Here is a 23,633-nt window from a genome sequence, read left to right on the forward strand (position 1 = left end):
TTTGCAATCATCAAATGATTTTAATTGCTAAGTTTTAAGAGTCCAGTAAGTCTCCGGGATAAAAAAGAAGAGCAAGAGAAAAAAGCAGCTAAACAAACAAACAAACAAACAAACAAACAAACAAAGGTCACATTTCAGCACTTTACTCTCCCTTTTTTGTTTGTCCTCAGTGTCTGGTCACAAAGTAAAAAACAACACAGGATATGACCAGATGGAAGCTCAGTGATAGAGAACTCCATCTTCCAGCAAGCCGACACATGCCTTTTTACCTTCTGCAAAAACAGCATCCTATGCAGAACTTGGATTTATGAGACCCTCTACACTTTTATTCACATTGTTTCTTGCCCCCAGAGTTGCATAACATAGCAAAGAGACCTTTACTCACTTTTTTCTCTGGCCAGCCTTGAGGCACAAAATGCTACCTTGGCTGCTAAATCCAGCAGGTCATTTGCAGCCCCAGAATCTGTATTTTTTATGGGAGGGGTAAGGAAGCATAAATTCTTTTAGTCCCTGCACACACTGACTGCATCCCCAGAGATGCTCCTCTGGGCTTTCTCCATTTCACTCCTGCCCCCCGCCCTCTGATGTGTTGCGGCTGTGCTGGACACACAGGGTTGTGTCTTCTTATGCAGCACTAAGTCCAAAGTCTCTTGGCAGTATAGCAGTTCCACTGGCGAAATGTTTTGCGCCTACAGAATACACAAGAAGTGGTAATTTTGTTGTGCAACAGATAGCAAAACCAGATTGTGCAGAGAGTTTCCACTAGCAAAACTGTAGCATCAGATTCCTCTTTTGCACAACATTAAGTGTGCCCTTGCACTAGTGAACAGGTTAACGCTGGGTACAACTTGCAGCCACAGGTTTTGACAAATAAGTAGCCCACTCACATGCAACTTAGCAGCCTGGTCTTCCTCTCAGTCTCAAGGAACACATCTATGCTGCATGCCACAGGGCTGAAAACGATGCTGGTTGCATGAGCTTGGCCACTGCATCGCTGGTGGACCTGAGTCTGGTTGGCTATTTTTATAAGCAATGATATCAGGAGTCCAGGTTCCCAGCTTGATAACACAATAAGCGTAGGTAATTAAAAAGGAGGATTTATTGCAAAAACAAACAGATAGCTCCGAACGGCTCCGACAAAGCCTCCGGCATCATTACTCAAGATGACCCTTCTGAAGATTCCTTCCGGTGTCAACAGAAGATATTGAACTTACGACCTTTCCGTCTCTTGTTTTGCTTCCTGTCTAGCAGCCCTCCCATTTGCCGACTCCTCGGACTTAGTGAATCAGCCCCACCCTCTTCTTGTTCTGAGAGGCTGTCTCTGAATCTATTCGCTTCTATTTGTGCTTCCTGCAAGCTTTGCTGTGTTCTAGCCTGCTCTCAGCTACTGCCTTATCACCCTGCCCGTCAAGGTGTGGAAGAGCCAAAGTCTGCAGCTGCCAGCTCTCCCCGCCTGACTAACACCTAAGCCTTTCTGTTCCTGGCTGCTTTCTGCAGTTGGCTGCAAACTTTCTCTTGGCGCTGGCTCATTCCTGCCAAATGATGCCAGAGAATCATAAGAATGTGAGAAGAACTGACTGGATCAGGCCAGTGGCCCCTCTAGGCCAGCATCCTGTTCTCACAGTGGCCAAACAGATGGCTGTGGGAAACTGGCAAGCAGGATCCGAGCACAACAGCCACTCTCCCCTCCTCGAGTTTCCAGCAACCGCTCTTCAGAAGCAGAGGCAGAGAACAGCCATCAGAGTCAGTAGCCATTGTTTGCCTTGTTGTCCCTGAATTTGTCCAATCCTCTTTTAAGGCCATCCAAGATGGCGGCCATCACAGCAGAAGCAAATTCCATTGTTTTACTAGGTGCTGCTGTGTGATTAAGTACTGAATCTTCCAACACTCAAGGTACACTGGATGTGCACTAGTTCTAGTGCTATGAGAGAGAATGGAAGAAAAACTTGTATCGACTCACTTTCTCCTTCCCATGCATACTTTTATAGACATCCGTCTTCTTGTCTCTTACTCCTATTTCCCCTAAACTAAAAAGTCCCAAATGCTGCAATCATAGCATTGGAACGGACCTCAAAAGACTCTGTATTTGACCCTGCCATGCCAATAAAGGAAATCCACCTGCTATAGCAGATGCTGATGAACTACAACTCCCATCTGCCCTAACAAGCACAGCCAATGGCCAGGGATGATGGGAGTTGTAGTTCAGCAGCATCCAGAGGACCAAAAGTTCCCCCCCACACAAACACCTATGCTGCATCATCCATGATAGGCAACCAACCAGCCTCTGCTTATAAACCTCTGAATGAACGAGTGTCTATAATATTGCCAGGTAGTCTAGAAAAAAAGTAGGAACCGAAGTCCTTCATCCAGAGGGATCCTGTGTGAAGCCAGGGGTTTCCTCAAAAGCAAACTCCTTCTAGCATACTGTACCACTTGTGGTTTCCCTCTTATAAAAAAAAGGTAAAGGACCCCTGACAGTTAAGTCCAGTCACAGACGACTCTGGGGTTGTGGTGCTCATCTCGCTTTACAGGCCGAGGGAGCCGACGTTTGACCACAGACAGTTTTTCCGGGTCATGTGGCCAGCATGACTAAGCTGCTTCTGGCGCAATGGAGCACTGAAACCAGAGCAGTGCATGGAAACAACATTTACCTTCCCACCGGAGTGGTACCTATTTATCTACTTGCACTTTTTGGGCGTGCTTTCAAACTGCTAGGTTGGCAGGAGCAGGGACCAAGCAACGGGAGCTCACCCCGTCGCGGAGATTCGAACCGCCGACCTTCTGATCGGCAAGCCCAAGAGGCTCAGTGGTTTAGACCACAGCGCCATGGACTATTAATATTATTTATTACCATTCTTGCCCAAAAAGTCTCAAAGCAACTTGACAGTGTGACTTTATAATAGTAGGATTTGGCAACACAGTATTTCCCCACTCTGGGCATTCGTAACCTTTCTCCTACTGTATGTGAAGCTTTTCTTATCAAAAGGGTTCCTGCTCCGCCATGGTTCTCTGACATAAATCAAGGCTTGCACATTGGAAGAGGGAAGCCCTACAGAAGGAACAGCCAAGAAGGTCTGACAGAACAGGTTCTCTTCCACCGCATACTTTCCAGAAGGGCAGTGAAATGGTCTGATTTTGCCATTCTAGGGATTCTTTGCAGCTTAGCCTTTAAACTTGCATTAAAAAAATGATCCTAGAATTTGTGCTTTGGCTGGACTCCTCTAGAACGTACAATCTTTGACGCACAACGGTGCACGAGTATCACTTTAAACCTTTCCAGCAATTTGTGGTTTCTTGGCTGTGTGGCTTCTAAACCGGAACGTGGTTTCGATCAAATCTCCGGCAGGCGATGGACTCCTCTTTCTGCAAGATGTCTTGCTCTGTGGAAAAGCTCCGTGGCTTACGTGGTCTCTCGCCCCCACCCCATTTTGCAGGTCTTGGAACGTGATTTCTTAAATCTCTTCAACAGCATCCAAGTTTTTATGTGAAAGCACTGGACATTCACTCCAAAGAAAAGTTCTCTGCCTTCCTTACACTTGCCACATTGTCACCTGCAAGGCCAAAACGAGAACAACCACAAATGACTCGAGCCTTTGGGGGCTGAGAAAGGACAGCATGGTAGCCGAGTAAAAAAACCATTTGCTTTTTATAAAATGATACCATTCAGGTCGAAATTCAAAATACAATAGGTATCATTTCCCATAAGGCATATGACTGAACTCTATCATTCCAGAATATTAAAGGTAAAGGTAAAGGGACCCCTGACCATTAGGTCCAGTCGTGGACGACTCTGGGGCTGCGGCGCTCATCTCGCTTTATTGGCCAAGGGAGCCGGCGTATAGCTTCCAGGTCATGTGGCCAGCATGACTAAGCCGCTTCTGGCGAACCAGAGCAGAGCACGGAAATGCCGTTTACCTTCCCGCCGGAGTGGTACCTACTTATCTACTTGCACTTTGACGTGCTTTCAAACTGCTAGGTTGGCAGGAGCAGGGACCGAGCAACGGGAGCTCACCCCATCACGGGGATTCGAACCACCAACCTTCTGATCGGCAAGCCTTAGGCTCTGTGGTTTAACCACAGAATATTATCACCCCGTAATATATTATAATAATAAACCCCCCACTCTTTCCTTAATCCACAAAGGTTAGGAATGTGCTTCAAATATTTTTATTTTTTTAGAGCGGGATTCAACTAATGAGTCCTGCTAGTGAAAGCCCACAGAAGGGTTTCTGCCAGCGCAACTGGGCTTTCTCTGCCTCCCCTCAGGCACCCCCAAATTGGCTCTGGGGGGGAGTGTTAAAAAACCCCAAGAATGTGCAGAAGAACAGATGAGATCATTTAATCTATCAAGCTGAACCCATTAGTTATCTATTGCATTTATTTGTCCCTCACTTCAGTTATAAAAGGATACAGACGACAACATTTAAAAGAACATCAGAAATATAAAATAACATTACTAAAAGTGCTCATCCTGAAACAACATAAAAATGGGTGGGTGCTGCTCCACTCTACTAAAAGATGATCACTGACAGAGGCTGGGGTATCAACAAATCACATGACACTCAACTGAGAGCCAAATGTGAGGATAAACAGGAACGTCTTTACCTAGCACCTAAAAGCTGTTAACAGTGGCAGACGCATCTCTCTGGCAAGAGCATTCCACAGGTGGGGAGCCACCACTCAAAAGGCCTGTTCTCGTGATGCCACAATCTGCCCATCCCTCAAAGGGGGCACTCGTAGAAGGGGTCTCAGGTGATGAACACAAGGCTTATGCAGGGAGACTCAGTCCCAGAGGGACTGGGCATCCAGAACTGTACATACCCGGAAACTGGGATCCTCCTCAAGCAATTAAACCGAAACTAACATGCATATTGCCATAGCTTCAATACAAATACCTTTTAGTGATACTGAAAGAAGTGTGAGATAGCATTGGCATATCAAATAAAGTCGTACCTTGGATCCCAAACACCTTGGTACTTGGATGTTTTGGCTCCCGAATGCCGCAAACCCAGAAGTGTTTCGGTTTGTGAATGTTTTTTGGAAGCCGAACATCCGACGCGGCTTCTGATTGGCGGCAGAGGCTTCCTGCAGCCAATCAGAAGCCGCACATTGGTTTCCGAACGCTTTGGAAGTCGAATGTTTAGTCAGAATCTCCTTCCTTGCAACTTGAAGCCATTGATTCAAGTCCTACCCTCCAGAGCAGGAGAAAACAAGCATGCTCCCTCCTCCATGTGACAGCCCTTAAGATATTTGAAGATGGCTGTCATATCTCATCTCAGTCTCCTCTTTCCCAGGCTAAACATTCCCAGCTCCTTTAAGAGCGCCTCATAAGGCTTAGTTTCCAGACCTTTGATCATCTTGGTCACCCTCCTCTGCTCACGTTCCAGCTTTTCAACATTCTTCTTAAATTGTGGTGCCCAGAACTCGACACAGTATTCCAAGTGTGGCCTGACTAAGGCAGAATAGAGTGGTACTATGACTTCCCTTGATCTGGACACTATACAGATCAGCCTATATAATAATAATAATAACTTATTATTTGTACCCCGCCCATCTGGCTGGGTTTCCCCAGCCACTCTGGGCGGCTTCCAACAAAGATTAAAAATACATTAAAAATGTCACACATAAAAAACTTCCCTGAACAGGGCTGCCTTCAGATGTCTTCTAAATGTCAGGTAGTTGCTTATCTCTTTGACATCGGATGGGAGGGCGTTCCAAAATAGCATTATCTTTTCTTGCTGCTGCATCACACTGTTGACTCATGTTAAGCTTGTGGTCCACCAAGACTCCTAAATCCGTCTCCCATGTACTGATAGCAAGCCAGGTGTCCCTTATATTATATTTGTGCAGCTGGTTCTTCCTGTCTAAGTACAGAACCTTACATTTGTCCCTACTGAAATTCATCACCATCATTTTATTATTTATATGCCTCCCATCTGACTGGGTTGCCTCAGCCACCCTTGCTAGGCCCTTAGGACTTCCCCCTGCCCCAGAACTGGCCTTGTGACCTGACAGCCTTGCCTCCTGGTGGCTCCTCAGCTGATGGAGAAGGAAAGGGGGCACTGGAAAGGTACTCTGAAACCTCACCATCCTCAACGGCTTTGAGTATCCAAGAAGCACTCTGATGCAAATGGGCTGAAATATTTTCCTACAGCTGAAGCATTGATAGACAAGGTTCTCTCTCTCAATGTGTGCGTGTTTGGATCTGGATTTGATATCCGGCTTTATCACTACCCGAAGGAGTCTCCAAGCGGCTCACATTCTCCTTTCCCTTCCTCCCCCACAACAAACACTGTGTGAGGTGAGTGGGGCTGAGAGACTTCACAGAAGTGTGACTGGCCCAAGGTTACCCAGCAGCTGCATGTGGAGGAGCAGGGAAGCGAACCCGGTTCCCCAGATTACGAGTCTACCGCTCTTAACCACTACACCACACTGGCTCTGTGTGTGTGTGTGTGTGTGTGTGTGTGTGTGTGTACACCCTGCTTGCATTCAAAAGAAAATACTGGACCAAGGAGGCAAGTGATGTGGAATTCTTAAGAACTCTGGCAGGAAACCCACTCAGGCCCTATGTCTGGTCCCGCCCCCTTTGCCCCATTGCTTTCAATCCCACCTTCGCTACCTTAAGGGCTAGAAACTTACTTTTTGTTTAAAAGGAAAGCCAAGGCTCTCGGGGGGCTCCGTCCCATCCCCAATGCTCATCTCTGCGCCCACGTGGTACGAGGGGAGGATGGCAAAATACACCCGGCCTGGATCGCAGGAGGAGCTCTCCCTGGGATGAAGCCTCTGGTGCCTAATAAAGGTCAACTGGTGGTGAAAGCTTTTGCCGCAGTCGAGACACTTGTAAGGTTTGTCCGCCGAGTGAGTTTTCTGGTGCTTGCTCAGGTCTGAGCGGTCCCGGAAGCTCTTGTGGCAGGTGCTGCATTCGAAGGGCTTCTCTCCCGTGTGGATCCGCTCGTGAGTGACCAGGTGGGACTCGTACCGGAACCTCTTCCCGCACATGAAGCAGAGGTGCCGCCTCTCTGAGCGGAGGAACCTTTCGCACACAGGAGAGGCGGCGCTCCCGTCCTCCGCTGATTCCCTTCCCCTCGCCGCCGGCCGTTTCCACTGCCCCCTGGAGAAGCCGGGCCTCGCCTTAGAGGCCTCTTTCCTTCGGGGATCCAGGATCTGCAGCCTTCCCAGTAACGTCCGAGAAAGTCTCTCGTGGGATGAGGGGTCCTCTTCCTCACGCTCCGTGGGCACAGCATCATCGCAGGCTGGAACAGAAATCACAGGGTCACAAAAGAGGGCGCGTGAATGACAGCCACGATTATTCTCCCCTTGACTTTATACCCAGGCCCTTCCTCCCCAAGGAACCCAGAATGGCAAACAGATACGCAAATTTAAAAACAAAAGCAAGGACATTCTAAAACAGATTAACACATTCCAAAAGCAATTACCGTTGCAACGCCTTAAAAGCAGTTTAGGTAAAGGTAAAGGGACCCCTGACCGTTAGGTCCAGTTGTGGCCGACTCTGGGCTCGTGGCGCTCATCTCGCTTTATTGGCCGAGGGAGCCGGCGTACAGCTTCCGGGTCATGTGGCCAGCATGACTAAGCCACTTCTGGCGAACCAGAGCAGCACACGGAAATGCCGTTTACCTTCCCGCCAGAGTGGTACCTATTGCACTTTGACGTGCTTTTGAACTGCTAGGTTGGTAGGAGCAGGGACTGAGCAATGGGAGCTCACCCCGTCGCAGGGATTCGAACTGCCGACCTTCTGATCAGCAAGTCCTAGGCTCTGTGGTTTAACCCACAGCGCCACCCGTGTCCTTAAAAGCAGTTTAAAGCGTGCTAAAAAGCAATTACATTTAAAAACATGCCTGCTGCTTTTTATTTCCCTCGCAGAGTTACAACTGCTAGAGTGGCTTAACAGTCTTGACCGTCCTTCTTCCCAGGGAACTCTGGGAATTGTAATACCCGCGAGGGGAACTCTTAGCACTAGGGCTGGTAGATATATTGTCCAAGAACGGATTGAAGCCCATATCGTGATTTTGGTTTCATTGTTTTATGGCAAATCGTATTGTGTGCTAGAGCTGAGCGATGTCTGTCTTTCAATATCATGTTATATCGCCAGCTAAACATCATGATATACCAATATATGGGACCTATAGAAAAATGGCAACTTAAGCTGACAGAATATGTGCAGCTTGCAGACTTAACATATAGAATAAGAGAACAAGAACAACATTCGTATAGAGAAGATTGGAAAATGTTTATCGAATATATGTGGGGAAGTTGTGTACACTTGAAAATGTTGGAAGCATTAAGATAAATTCATTTTGATGGATGTAATAATTGAATACTGAATGGTTTAGTTTATGTAAAAGACGCAGGGATTTATGATATGCAAAATGAACCATGGAAAGAGAAGAAGGTAAGTCACTGATATTTTAAGGATGTTTAAATGAGTATTCTAAATTGTAAAACATAAAATTTAATAAAAATGATATATATTAAAAAATATACCAATACAGTGGTACCTCAGGTTAAGTACTTAATTCGTTCCAGAGGTCCGTTCTTAACCTGAAACTGTTCTTAACCTGAGGCACCACTTTAGCTAATGGGGCCTCCTGCTGCTGCCGTGCCGCCAGAGCACGATTTCTGTTCTTATCCTGAAGCAAAGTTCTTAATCTGAAGCACTATTTCTGGGTTAGCGGAGTGTGTAACCTGAAGCGTATGTAACCCGAGGTACCACTGTATATCATGTTGTCTGAAATAATGTAACTATGTAGACGTGCACTGGATAATGACCTGGAAACTGTTGCTACTTACGGTCTAAAAGATACATTTTTACTTACCTTTATCATATTGTTGCAACTGTAGCAATTTTATAGTACAGAGCAACAGGAGCAGAAGCAATCATGAGAGAAGCGACGACTGGCTTCACGTTTCTTCCCCCATTGCGATTTCTTTACATAGCCCCTGCACCCATTGTGATTCGCGCTGTATCGCCATGTTGGATATTACGAAACCGTTACCACGATATGGACTCCAAACCGATTTTTGACAATACACTGACACCTTGCCCAGCCCTCACGTGTGTGCTTTGCAAAAATCACAATGTGGAGAAAACTGTGAAGCCAGCCAACGCTCCATCCTTATTTCAGACATTGTGATATACAGGTATATGGTGATGTTTAGCTGGTGATATATACTGCAATGTTGGAAACTAGGTCTCGCCCAGCCCTACTCAGCACCCTTAACAAGCTATAGTTCCCTGGAGTCTCTGGAGGAAGCGGGGTCTGTTTAAAGTGGTACGACACTCTGGTCCTAAACCTCGGCTGGGACATCTTCGGGAGAAGAAAAAGCTAAGGAGTAAACCCTAGGGAGTGGAGTCCCTAAGATGGTTGGATAGCACCTTGTACGCCTCCTTCCGGCAACTCCTGCAGCCAAGCTGGTGCCAGACGCATTTCTCTGCTTTCCTGCAAACTACCTCAGCGAGGCTGAGAGAGGGTCTTATCTGGGCAGCCCAGGACCTCCATACACACTGCCCAGGTTTGTGCCCTGGAGAGGTCACATAAAATAATAATAATAATAATAATAATAATAATAATAATAATAATAATAATTTATTTATTTATACCCCGCCCATCTGGCTGGGTTTCCAACAAAACACTAAAATACAATAACCTATTAAACATTAAAAGCTTCCCTAAACAGGGCTGCCTTCACATGTCTTCTAAAAGTTTGGTAGTTATTTTTCTCTTTGACATCTGGTGGGAGGGTGTTCCACAGGGTGGGTGCCACTACTGAGAAGGCCCTCTACCTGGTTCCCTGTAACTTGGCTTCTCGCAGTGAGGGAACCAACAGAATGCCCTCGTAGCTGGACCTCAGTGTCCGGGCAGAATGATGGAGGTGGAGACACTCCTTCAGGTATACTGGACCAAGGCCGTTTAGTGCTGTTAACACAGGGATTTGACTTCACCCCCATCCGCGGAGGCACACTCCATTGTCTCTCGAGACAGACGGATGCCATCAGAACAACCTGGCCACTATAAGGAAATCCTGCCCTTGGTATGTTCATTTCCCACCTATCCATTTTGACTCTCTGGCCCTGTATCTGCACAAACTTATAATCCCCAAATACAGACGTGCTTTTACACTTGCAAGACTGGATGTTTTGCCATCTGCGGTACTTGAGGGTCGATTCCAAAAGATCCCGCCTGAGAAACGTCTTTTCCCCTGTGGAAATGGTAGCACCGAAACAGCGGCACACGTCCTCCTGTCCTGTACTCTCTACAAAAACCTGAGGAATGAGATCATCACCCCACTCGTACTAACCATCCCAGGGCGCTCAACCACTGCCACAATGTCCTTTCTTCTATCAGATCAAAATGAGCAGATAACAGCAAAGGTTGCTAGGTTCATAGCAGGGGCAATCAGAATAAGGGCCACTAACTGATTCAAGACTTTAAATTGTGTTCTTATGTCCAATTTCCCTTTCTACATATACAGTAATGTTTTATTGTTGCTATGGCCATTGGCTAATGCGAATAAAGTTTTATCAGACGGATGCCAACAAAACTGCTCTAAATGTGTAGTGCAGACAGGCCCTAAGAGTCATGGGGGAAAGACAGGGAGCTATGTAAAGCAGAGAATCGCCTTCAGAAGCCCCCCATTCCTCATCAGATCTTCAGCTAGCAGGTAAAACTTGTTGGAAATGCAAGCACTAAAACTTGTTGGAAATGCAAAGAAAAGGATGGCGACTTCTATCACATGTGGTGGTCATGTAATAAAATAAAGGAGTTTTGGGAAGCAGTTTATAATGAGTTAAAAAAGATGTTTAAGTATAGTTTTCCCAAAAAGCCGGAAGAATTCTTGCTAGGTTTGGTGGGAGAAGATATTAAGAAGATAGATCAAAGACTATATCTGTATGCAACAACAACAGCTAGAGTTTTGATAGCTCAAAAGTGGAAGCAACAGGAGATGGCAACGATAGGAGAATGGCAGATAAAGTTGGTTGAATACACTGAGATGGCTAAACTGACACACAGAATTCGTAATCAGGAGGAGACAAAGTACCAAAAAGAATGGAGTAAATTTATGATTTATATAAGTGAGAACTGTACAAATTTGAAAACGTTAGCAGGACTGAAGTAAATCTTATGTCATGATGTAATGTTTAATTAAAGAAACTGTGAATTATAGAATGGAATAGGAAAACTGGTGGAAGGGAAGGACAGAAGTCAACGGCTCTATGGAGCATAAAGTAGGACATATGTAACAAGATTTGATGTTTTGTTGGTGGGTGTTGGTTGGTGATCTTAAATCCCAATAAAAATTATTTTTTAAAAAAAAGATCTTCAGCTAGCAGGGTCTCCTGCTGGCTCTCTCGATTCCCTCACCTCTACAGATGCTTCCTGGACTCTCCCTCTGGTCTTCATCCTGATGGTCCGAGGGCAAAGGCGCCACGCCCGGCTCCAGGCCGCAGAGAGTACCGGGATTAGGAATCTGAAATCCTGGCACAAAGCAGGGAAAGATAACAAGATGAAATGAGCAGTTCTTATAGAGGGGCCAGATTTTTGCTAGGCTAGATTTCCCTTTATGCTGCTCCCAGATGGATGACTCCTAGCACCACACAACCATTGCTCCCCCGCTGAAAGCCACAAAATTAAGCGGCAAAGTAAGTTCACCCTGCTATGTTATGCTCACATCAGTAGATGTGACACAGCTGCTGGAAAAGGGAAAGGTAAACTTACTCAGTGCACCTGAGTGGCCTTTTTGAAAAACGAAAACCAAATGCAATCCTAAACAACAACCACTACCAAATATTTATTTTGCACCAAGTGTTGATTCATTTAGGTATGGCTCCCCATTCAATATCTGGTTCAGGAGTACAGAAACCTTTTTATTAAGAAAATACACGTTGCTAAATGGCCGGTGACCCGAAAGGGTGTTTAAAAATAATATGAAATTACTAATATTGTGTTATATTGCATTTGTGGCTTAGGGCCCTCGTATTTACGGGACCGCCTCTCCTGGTATGCCCCGCAGAGGACCTTAAGGTCCATGAATAACCATAGTTTAGAGGTCCCGGGCCCTAAGGAAGTCAGATTATACTCCACCAGGGCCAGGGACTTTTCAGTGATGGCTCCAACCTGGTGGAATGCTCTGTCCCATGAGACCAGGGCCCTGCAGGATTTAACTTCCTTCCGCAGGGCCTGTAAGACAGAGCTATTCTGCCTGGCTTTCAATTTGAACTTAGCCTGATCTTTTATTCCCCTTCCTTCCTTCCCCCTCCCCTTTTTATGAAGATTACCCGCTCTGGGATCCCACAGCTAATTCTCCCCTGGTCTCCTTGCTGGCCCAAATAGGACTAATTTAGCCAGCTAGCCCTGGTGATCATCTAATGTTTATTGGATGGATTTCCCCCCTAAATTGATTTTTGAATTCTGAATTTATTATTAACGTTTCATAGTGTATTTTATGCTGTTTTTTGTTGCATCAATTAAGTATTTTAAATTTGTTGTTAGCCGCCCTGAGCCTGGTTTCCTGAACAGGGAAGGGCGAGGTATAAATAAAAATTTATTATTATTAATTTTTTATTATTGCAGGAATTTAGGAAACTGCCTTGCATTGAGTCAGACCACTGGCCCATCTAGGTTAGTATTCCCTGCGCTGACCAGCAGCTGCTCCCCAGTCTGACCTGGAGAGGCCAGGGATTGAGCCTGAGGCCTTCTGCATGCTCTACCGCCGAGATACAGATCTTCATTATTTCATTATATATTATGTAATAAAACTATTATGATCAACGCCGTTTACATCTTTTAATCCAGTAGTTCCCAAACTCCCCAGAACACTCCAAAATGGCTGGTGGTCTTAGCAGACCACGTAGTGATTTTTCTTCCGATCACAGCCATTGTTAGATTTGATTTGATTTTCAGTCGGCTTTTCTTTTCTTTTTTGCTTCATTTATTTTTTTACATAATGTATTTTAATGTACAGTCGTACCTTGGCTCCCGAACGCCTTGCGAGTCAAACGCTTTGGCTCCCGAACGCTGCAAACCTGGAAGTGAGTGTTCCGGTTTGCGAACGCTCTTTGGAACCCGAACGTCCGATGCAGCTTCCGATTGGCTGCAGGAGCTTCCTGCAGCCAATCGGAAGCCGCCGTGCCTTGGCTTGCGAACATTCTGGAAGTTGAACGGATTGACGTTTGCATCCCACAAAATTCAGACTGTAACACAAGGCAAAAAGAAACAATGAAGAGGCAATGGAAAGCCATAGACCTTGCACGTCCCGTCCCCATAAGCAGTGGGGGTGGCAGAGGCAAGGTGCTGGAGGCGAGAAAATGGCAGGATCACCTGAGCCACAAGTCAGAGCAGCTCCAACACTCTTCCGACTGCAGAACTGATTTGAGCCCCAACCCAAAAGGCACAGGAAGGGTGAAGAGGCAACACATATACAGTGGTACCTCGGTTTACGAACTTAATCCGTTCCGGAAGTCTGTTCTTAAACTGAAACCATTCTTAAACTGAGGCGCACTTTCCCTAATGAGGCCTCCCGCTGCGGTGCCCTCCCACCGTTTGGCCTCCATTCTTAGACCGAGGTAAAGTTCGCAAACCGGGACACTACTTCCGGTTTTGCGGAGTTTGTAAACCGAATCGTTCACAAACAGGACTGTTCTTAAACCGAGGTACCACTGTACTGGGACTCCCAGTTTATACACCCTGTGCCCATAAGGATCAGAGGCAGCAATGCGCATATCCCACAGCGTGCGCACTTAGCGCTCCCTTGGAGCAAAGCGGTACGACCCAGAAACAAACACAGATGAATACAGAATTTCCTCACTGGCATGGAGGTTCCTGTGTCCAATAAGCTGAAAGCTGTGGCAAAACCCTTCTCCGCAGTCGGGACACATATAGTTTTCTTCCGTTGCGCGGCCCGGTACGTGCACGACAAGATGGGAGCTCTCTTGGGTGTTTTTCTCACAGTCTGGGCATTTATGGGATCTGCCCACCGCGGGGGACGTCTGGCTGGCAACGGAGACTAAAGTGCCGCTGATGATTTTCCCGCATTCCAGGCAACTCCGGCAGGCCTTCGCTTTCTCTTCCTCGTGGCCCCTCACGTGTTTCACGAGACCCGTCCGGTAGCGAAAGCTTTTCCCACACTGGTTGCAGTGAAAGGGCGTTTCTCCTGTGTGGATTCTGCGGTGCGTATTAACATCCGTGCTCTGCCGGAAGCTTTTCCCACACTCCGGGCATTTGTACGGCTTCTCGCCCGTGTGGAGCCTTTTATGTCGGACAAGGTGAGAGTTCCGTTTAAAATTCCTCCCGCAGTCCGGGCACGGGTACTCCTTCCTTATACCCGATGTTCTTGGCTGTGACGGCGCTTCCATGAAAAACCTTCTGCCCCAGAAGGAAGAGTCCTATTTTTATCTCCTAGAAACCGTCTCCAGCTTTTCCTAAAAAATTGGGAAGTGGGGATAACACCGGATTTAGGTTTGATGAGGCCCGAGGCTACTGAAGGCAATGGGGCCCTTTATATATCCAGCTGTCCTTTGTCAACAACAAACTGTTGCTGTTTTTCGTGTTGAATATATGCAATGTGGTAATTGATGGACCTAATAGGTATCTAAAGCCATTTGCACATAACAAAATATGTATTTGATCAAAGTAATTGTTGAACTGAAATGCAATCAAGAAGAAGTATATTAATAGTGAAATTTTTTTTGGGGGGGGGAGGGCCAAGAGAGTGGGGCCCTAAGCTATAGCTTGTTTAGCTTATACATAAATCCGGCACTGCTCTGGCTGCAAAACAGTCAAAAATTACCACAGGAGTTCTGAGGAAAACCTCACTATATGAAACGTCGAAACCTCCAAACTCGAGTGGAAAGCCACCTGAGATGAGGTGGAAGGTAGGTGGTCCATTTTGAGATAACAGGTCTCTTCATCGGTGGGATGAAATTTTGATGGACGGGTCAAGTTTACAGGCCTCAGTAGATGCATTTGCTGACACAAAGGATGACTTGGTTCATAGATCTGTAGAGCTGTAGGGGACCCCAAGGGTCAAGCATGCACCAAAGTGGCGTCCGGCCCACAAAAACTGCTACCACAATGAGTTTGCTTTCCTTTAAGGTGCCACAGGAGGACGTTCTGTCATTGTTTTGGTCCAAGAAGAAAGCCACACGCTTTTTTCAATACTCACAAAAGTGTTTTCATGGGTTTTCATGGCTAGGAAAAGTAAAACAAAACAAAACAAAACAGAGATATGGTCATTCTTGTATCTGAGGTTTTATATCTTCCAATTTTATACATTTTTGTTTGTTGGTTTGTTTCTGGAAGACACTCTTTCCAAATTACTTCCACAGGGCTGGTATTCTGGCCTATCAGTTTCCCTGACATTTCTCTTAATCTGTACTGTTAACATCCCCCTTTGCAACAGAAGTGTGGGGGGGTGGGGATTGGGCTGTTTCAACTCAGATGGGCGGGGTATAATAATAATAATAATAATAATAATAATAATAATAATAATAATAAGCTGTTTGTAATAATAATATTAAGCTGGTTGCAATTGTTGTTTTTGTTACAATCAGCTTAGTGTTTTAAAATAATCTCTAAGAAGCGTACCATATAAAAGCTATCAATACACAGACATGTCCTTGTTGCTGTGGATTTTTACGCAGCCCCTCAGACTGAACTGGGGGAGGGCCAAATCCCAGCTCCCCTTAGCTTCACATACAAAAGATCGCAGATTCAATCCAGGTAGGGCTCAGAACAGCCACTACCTGAAACCCCTGGTGAACAGCTCTCACACATCTGATTTGAACCAACCCACAGTTTGGGAACTGCAGGCTTGCTGTCTGGAGCGGATCATCCTATAGCAGGCATCCCGAAACTAGGCCCTCCAGCTGTTTTTGGACTACAACTCCCATCATCCCTAGCTAACAGGGCCAGTGGTCAGGGATGATGGGAACTGTAGTCCCAAAACAGCTGAAGGGCCAAGCTTGGGGATGCCTGTCCTATAGCTTCCTTCATGAGGTCCTCCAGATTAGTCAGAAGATCCTCCACACACCTGCACGTGGCCCCATCAGCGGTGGGCAACCTGTGGCTGCCCAGGTATCGCTGGACTCCCATGTCCTCTCAACCCCAGGCAGCAAGGCCAGCCAGTGGTCAGAGACGATGGGAGCAGGATCTGGAAGGTCACAGGATCCTCACTCGCGATCCAAGTGCAGAGTCTCTCCGGGGACAACAGGAGGGTAAAATAAGTACATAAAGAGAAGTTCCACAGACATTGCTTGTCACTCATCCTCACTGCTGCAGCAGCTGCATACTAGCAGACAGTCCATGGCCTCAAGGAACCCCAGGACACATGGGCGTAGCCAGGATTTTTGTTGCGGGGGGGGGCGGGCAGGCCTTTTGTCTGGGGCAGCAGAACCGACGTGATTGGTCAGTTAGTTAAGTATTTCTATTGTTTTCTTGATGGGGAGGGGCAAGCCAGGACACTATTCATCACTCCAAAAGACAGTGCAGGTGCTGGCTCACATTTCCCCCGAGAGTGGAGCTTCTTGGTTGGGGGGGGGAGTGCGGTCCCCAGTGACAGGCACCTTATCTGGAGGGGAGGAGAGACCACTAGGCACCACCACCACCTTCTCCTCCCAGGGCAGCAGCAATAACCGCCCGTACAGGCCTCTCGGGCCCCACCCAGGACCCCTAGCCGACGGTGGTGGTTGTGCGTAAAAGGGGACTTTGCGCTCCGGATCAAGTTTGCCACCGGGAACCTCCCCCCCCCTTTCCCCTGCTCACCCGATCAGGCGCTCGGAGGGGTGGGCTTAGAATCTTCCGCCACCCCCGGGATCGATCCAAGCCGGAGAGCGTGCGGATGCGTGGGTGGGGGAGCCGCAGTCGCCACTCGGGTCGGGCTCTCCGCGGCCCGCGCGCGCACACAGCCACACAGGAAGCGAGGCTCAAGGTCTATCGCCAGCGCTCGACCACGTGGGGCGGGCGAGGGGAGGGCCGAGCCGGGGCGGGGCGGACATTGTCTGGGGCGGGACGAGGCGCCGCCCCTTCCAGGCTAGGCGAGGACGGAGCGGAGCGCAGAGAAGAGGGGTGGCTCCTTCGCCTTCGCCTCCGCCGCGTCCCGAGACGGCCTCCCCTAGTGGCTGCAGAGGGCGGGCGAGCACAGGAGCCCAGGAAAACTGCAGCTGGTGCTGCTGCCGCTCGGATTGCTTTCTCCACCCCTGGGTGGCCCGGCACCCATCGGGGAATGAGGCAGGTGCAAGGATGCGCGGACGGAACCGGCGTGGGAAAGTCGCCCGGGAGCGCCCGCTTTGCATGCAGAAATGCGATCCCGGCGCAGGGAGGGCGAGACCGTGTCCTGGAGTTCCGCCGTCGCTCCGTGGGTTCTTCCTTGCGGAATAGGAATCTCCCCTGCGGGAGGAGGGAAAGCGAGCTACTTTCGCTTTCCGCGCGTGCCCCTGCTTCCAGCATGCACGTGAGAAGGGGCCAGAAGCGAGCCCTGCAATCTCCAGCCTGGGTGTTGCTGCTGTTTGGGTACCTCGCCTCGTCGCCCTGCGGAGCCAGCCCAGGTATGTGAACTTCCTTTTTTAAATGAAATTTGGGAGATAGTTGCTTGGCATAGTATGCGAGCCTTTAAGTAGTGTTTCTGTGCTGTCACCTGTGGATTAAACCGAAACAAATGATTTTTTTTTTTAAAAATCGCATTGCACTCGTTAATTGTATTTGTGGAATTCTCTACCCAGAGGGGCTCCAAGCGATAACTTCCCTCTTCAACTTTTTATGTGCGGTTTAGGTTATTGTTTTGTTTTGTTCTTGCTTCTGTTCGGTGCCAGATTTGAGTATAAGCTAAACAAGCTAGAGCTTAGGGCCCCACTCTATTGGGGGCCCCAAAAAAATTTAAAGGGGAAAAAACCCTGGATGTACATTTCCAAAATATAAGATAAAAACAAATGAAAAGAAACCTGCATACAGCAACAGTGTTTTGTGTTGTGTAGGTTCCTGTGATGTAAGTAATGGGCCCCACCTGCTCCCTAAAATATTACTGGTTTGCTCATTTCTAGATATAGGGAGCCTACATTCTGCATGGACTGGTTGCATGGCAAAAGACAGCTGGACATATAAAGGGCACCATTACCTTCAATAGCTTAGGGCCTCATCAAACCTAAATCCGGCCCTGCTTCTCTTATGTACAGTGGTACCTCAGGTTACATATGCTTCAGGTTACATACGCTTCAGGTTACACACTCTGCTAACCCGGAAATAGTGCTTCAGGTTAAGAACAGAAATCGGGCTCCGGCGGCACAGCAGCAGCAGCAAGAGGTCCCATTAGCTAAAGTGGTGCTTCAGGTTAAGAACAGTTTCAGGTTAAGAACGGACCTCCGGAACAAATTAAGTACTTAACCTGAGGTACCACTGTATTTTGTGATTTAATCTTGTGTTTTTATGTTGCAAACTGCCCTAAGATCTGCGGGTGAAGGGTGGTATACCAACTTGAGAAACAATAAAATAATAAAGAATTGGCTTGCTAATGCCAGGATGCCAAGGTGAAATAAAATCCGGTTTCTGAATTACAGTTGTTAAAGTGCTGAATTATCACTGTCTGTACCTGCCAGCATTTCATTCACCTCCCTTTTTGATTTGGGAGCAGTGCTTGCTCCTTGGAGCTGTTTAGTTTGGAAGGAGGTTTAGGGGGTCTTGATGTTTGCCTTCTTTGGAGTTTCACAAGTGGACTCTAGTGAAGGCAAAAAGAGACTCCGGATGCAGATTCTCAAAATGAGTAGGACTCGCTTTCCAGTAGGGCCAGATCCTGTGGCAGATACTGGGGTGGCAGCAGTGGCAGACCCACAGCTGGCTGAGGTTGGTTCATTTGGGCAAATGGGGCATTGCCCCCACCAACCTCAGCCAGCCAGTCAGCCATGTCCTGCCTGCCTCGGGGCACTGGGATCAGCAGGGACGTCTTTAGCAGATGCGACGCCAGGGTGCAAATATCCACCTAGCACCCCCAAATTACCATGGATAGTGTTGGGGTGGATAGTGGCCGTAACTGCGCACTGCCAGCCATCCGGGGGGTGTGTGTGTGCAACTCTCCCCCATGCCGCTGCGGGAGAGTGATCCCCGCCGAGCCTTGGGAGGAAAGCTGTGCGCCCGCAACCCATATATAGTGGTACCTTGGGTTACAGACGCTTCAGGTTACAGACTCTGCTAACTCAGAAATAGTACCTCGGGTTAAGAACTTTGCTTCAGGATGAGAACAGAAATCGTGCTCCGGCGGCGTGGCAGCAGCAGGAGGCCCCATTAGCTAAAGTGGTGCTTCAGGTTAAGAACAGTTTCAGGTTAAGAAGGGACCTCCGGAACGAATTCAGTTCTTAACCCGAGGTACCGCTGTAGTTGGTGGGGCGCAGGTGTGCAGGGAAAGGGGAGGCTGCCGGCAAAGCCACGCAGCTCCCCCACTCGCTGCGGCGCCCCTGAGAGGCCGGCGCCCTGGCGCAACGCACCACTAAGCCCTGTGGGAAAGACGGCTCTGGAGGTCAACTTCCTCCTCCGTAGCCACAATGTTGCCTTCATGGGACTCAAAGGAGGATGTGGGGGGAACTGAAACTAGTTGTTGTTGGTTTTTTTTTAAAGATATTTATTGAAGTTTTACAAAAACATAAATTTAAAAAGGTCATATAAAAAGAAAGAAATACAAAAAAAACATAGAAAAATACATAAAAAAGAAAAAAGAAGAAGAAAAACAAATCCATTTTTTGTAACCCTAACTCATTATCTTATTTCCTTGGCCTCCTCACACCTCCCCTTTTTGTATTCCCATTTAAGTAATCAAATCAGCAAATCCTTACCCTCTTTCGTTTATCTTAACTCTGTATCTTAACATATTATAACTCTATTTTCATCCATTATCGATTCAATTTTGCATACTGTTGTTAACTTTATTGCTAATGCCACTTATTTTCAATCCAACATCATTTTAACATTCATTAATTTTACAGTATTTCTGAAGATAGTCTTTAAATTTCTTCCAGTCTTCTTCCACCAACTCTTTCAAGAATGTATAACTTGCTGTTGAAATGGAATACTCAGGATGAAACGGTTAAATCTGCTATGATCAAATGGGCATAAGATATTGGTCACAACATTATGTTTGCTGACTGGGAACAGTTGTGGACCGCCGGTATGAAATTTACGGCATGTAATGCCTTAAGAGAGAATATTATGAAAATGATATACAGGTGGTACATGACACCAGTCAAGCTTGCAAAAATATATCATTTGCCCGATAATAAATGTTGGAAATGTAAAGAAAATGAAGGTACATTCTTTCACCTTTGGTGGACGTGCCCAAAGATTAAGGCTTTCTGGGAGATGATATATAATGAAATGAAAAAGGTATTTAAATATACCTTCCTGAAGAAACCAGAGGCCTTTCTCCTGGGCATAGTCGGCCAAATGGTGCCAAAGAAGGATAGAACTTTCTTTATGTATGCAACAACAGCAGCAAGAATACTTATTGCAAAGTATTGGAAGACACAAGAGCTACCCACCCTGGAAGAGTGGCAGATGAAGGTGACGGATTATATGGAATTGGCGGAAATGACTGGCAGAATCCGAGACCTGGGAACTGAAACTAGTTGGTTCCGCTTGTCATTGGATTTTCTCCAAACCATAGAGGAACAGGAAATCCTTTCAGGGTCCTTGACTTTTTGATCTAATCTAAATGTTAGTTCATGAAATTTGGGGAAAATAACAATTTATATTAAGAAGCCCCCCCCTCCCAAGTCCCAAAGTAGAGTTGGAAGGGACCCCATGGGTCATCTAGTCCAGCCCCCTGCAATGCAGGAATCTCAGCTAAAGCGCCCACGACAGACGGCTACCCAAACTCTGCTTAAAAACCTTCAAGGAAAGGAGAGTCCACAACCTCCCGAGGGAAGACCCTTCCACTGTCAAACAGCTCTTACTGTCAGAACGTTCTTTCTGATGTTTAGTCGGAATCTCCTTTCTTGTAACTTGAAGCCACTGGTTCGAATCCTACCCTCCAGAGCACGGGTGGCTTTTCATGTGTGGTCTCTGGCTTCGAGGAAGCATCGTACAAAGGAGGCTTATCTAGAATGCGGAGCGTGATGTTGAGTAGAAATGGGGGGGGGGAGAGAACCTGGGGAAATTGGGGTGATGGCGACGCAATTTACCTAAATAAATAAAATATGGGTCTTTGTCATAACAACTGGCTCCTTCAGATGGAGGATGAATGACACTTTATTTAGAGATGAAGAAGTGTATAAAAAGGCCCAAAGTATTGCAAAGTATTGGAAGACAGAAGATCTACCCACCATGGAAGAATGGCAGATGAAGGTTATAGATTATATGGGACTGGCAGAAATGACCGGCAGAATCCGAGACCAGGGAAAAGAGACGGCGGAAGAAGATTGGAAGAAATTTAAGGACTATCTTAGGAAACATTGTAAAATTATTGAAGGTTAGAACGATGTTGATTCAGAAATTAAGTGGTTAAAAGCTGTAATGATTATGTGATCAAGAAAAGAAAGGTTAAAAATTATACAGAAATTAGGGGAAGGATTTGCTGAATTGAATTAATTAGAGATTGGAATACAGAAAGGGGAGGTATGAGGAGGTCGGGAAAGTAAGTTTTATGAATATAAGGGATTGAAATTATACTTGTTGTATGTGTTTTGTATGTTTTGTATGTATTTTTACTGTTTTTGTTTTCTGTTTTGTTTTTTCTATTTTATATAAACTTTTAAAACCTTAATAAATATTTTATATATATAAAAAAAGAACATAAGAAGGGTCCTGCTGGATCAGAGCAATGGCCCATCTTGTACAGCATCCTGTTCTTCTCACAGTGGCCAGCTGGATGCCTGGGGAAACCTGCAAGCGAGACCTGAGCACAGGTTCGAATCTCCGCAACGGGGTGAGCTCCCGTTGCTCGGTCCCTGCTCCTGCCAACCTAGCAGTTCAGAAGCACGCCAGTGCAAGTAGATAAATGGGCACCGCTGCGGCAGGAAGGTAAATGGCATTTCCACGCGCCCTGGCTTCCATCACGCTGTCCCGTTACGCCAAAAGCGGTTTAGTCCTGCTGGCCACATGACCCGGAAAGCTGTCTGTGGACAAACACCGGCTCCCTTGGCCTGAAAGCGAGATGAGCGCCGCAACCCCATGGTTGCCTTTGACTGGACTTAACTGTCCAGGGGTCCTTGACCTTTACCTACCCTCCAAGAATTTGCCCAATCCCCTTTTAAAGCCATCTAAGTGGACGACCATTGCTGCTCCCTGTGGGAACAAGTTCCGCGTCTTCATTATGTGGTGCGTGAAGTATTTTTTAAAATCGGTGCTGAATCTTCCAGTACAGTGGTACCTCGGGTTAAGTACTTACATTGTTCCGGAGGTCCGTACTTAACCTGAAACTGTTCTTAACCTGAAGCACCACTTTAGCTAATGGGGCCTCCTGCTGCTGCTGCGCCGCCGGAGCATGATTTCTGTTCTCATCCTGAACCAACGTTCTTAACCGGAAGCACTATTTCTGGGTTAGCGGAGTCTGTAACCTGAAGCGTATGTAACCCGAGGTACCACTGTATTCGGCTTTGCTGGGTGTCCACGAGCTGCAGTGTTATGAAAGAGGGAGAAAATGTTTTTTCCCCCCCATCCCCTTTCCCCCAAGATTATCAACTTTTATCAGGTCACATCTTAGTCACCTTTTCTCTAAACATAAAAAAGTTCCAAAGGCTGCAGCCTATCCTCACAGGGGTAATGGTTCCTTACCTTCATCCGCTTTGGTTGCCCTTTTCTGAACCTTTTCCCACTCTACAATACGCTTTTTGAGGTGAGCTGACCAGAATTGTATGCCGTATTCCTAAATATGGCCACAACGTAAGATTTCTGTAATGGCTTTAGAATACAGTGTTACCTCGGGTTAAGTACTTAATTCGTTCTGGAGGTCCGTTCTTAACCTGAAACTCTTCTTAACCTGAAGCACCAATTTAGCTAATGGGGCCTCCTGGTGCCACCGCGCGATTTCTGTTCTTATCCTGAAGCAAAGTTCTTAACCTGAAGCAATATTTCTGGGTTAGCGGAGTGTGTAACCTGAAGCGTATGTAACCTGAAGCGTATGTAACCCGAGGTACCACTGTACTGGCAGTTTTATTTTCAATTCCTTTCTTCATGATCCCTAGCATGGAATTTACCTTTTTCACAGGCACAGCAACATCTCCATCAAGATGAACCCAAAGTCTTGTTCCTGTTCATTTCCTGGCTGTTCAGACCCCATGAGCATATATGTAAAGTTATGTATTTTCGCTCTGACATACCTCACTTTAACACTTGTTTACAGCGAATGGCATTTGCTGTTTCCCCACCCATTCACTCAGGAGGAGAGAGCCTTTTGGAGTTCTTCAGAATTTCTTTTTGTTCAAACAACCCTGAACAAGTTAGTACAGTGGTACCACGGGTTAAGAACATAATTTGTTCTGGAGGTCCGTTCTTAACCTGAAACTGTTCTTAACCTGAGTTACCACTTTAGCTAATGGGGCCTCCCGTTGCTGTCACGTGATTTCTGTTCTCATCCTGAAGCAAAGTTCTTAACCCAAGGTACTATTTCTGGGTTAGCAGAGTCTGTAACCTGAAGCGTGT

At 46.7% G+C, this 23,633-nt stretch overlaps 3 protein-coding genes across 5 annotated transcripts in view; 2 read left to right on the top strand and 1 right to left on the bottom strand.

Annotated features, from left to right (window-relative positions):
* LOC310756988 (uncharacterized protein) lies at window positions 1–16,906 on the bottom strand. Its single transcript, XM_083602042.1, has 5 exons — window positions 16,779–16,906; window positions 13,825–15,206; window positions 11,382–11,495; window positions 6,640–7,253; window positions 1–3,551 (listed from the first exon to the last, which is right to left on the bottom strand). The coding sequence occupies exons 2-5, from the start codon at window positions 14,369–14,371 to the stop codon at window positions 3,531–3,533; spliced, it is 1,296 nt and encodes a 431-aa protein (XP_083458168.1). The 5' UTR covers window positions 14,372–15,206; window positions 16,779–16,906; the 3' UTR covers window positions 1–3,530.
* LOC310757035 (uncharacterized protein) overlaps window positions 1–23,633 on the top strand; it is a 162,800-nt gene that overhangs the window by 35,472 nt on the left and 103,695 nt on the right. The gene's annotated exons all lie outside the window — the stretch shown is intronic.
* Window positions 16,855–23,633, top strand: part of LOC310756715 (antigen-presenting glycoprotein CD1d-like) — a gene marked incomplete at its 5' end in the record, with an annotated part of 23,177 nt that continues 16,398 nt past the window's right edge. For all 3 annotated transcript variants that reach the window (XM_083601332.1, XM_083601331.1, XM_083601330.1), the window contains one exon: window positions 16,855–17,560. In XM_083601332.1, coding sequence (XP_083457458.1) covers window positions 16,855–17,560 — 706 coding nt within the window. The remainder of the gene's footprint in view (window positions 17,561–23,633) is intronic.

The sequence above is a fragment of the Podarcis filfolensis genome (assembly GCF_964270895.1).
Source record: "Podarcis filfolensis genome assembly, chromosome: 2".
NCBI lineage: Eukaryota > Metazoa > Chordata > Lepidosauria > Squamata > Lacertidae > Podarcis > Podarcis filfolensis.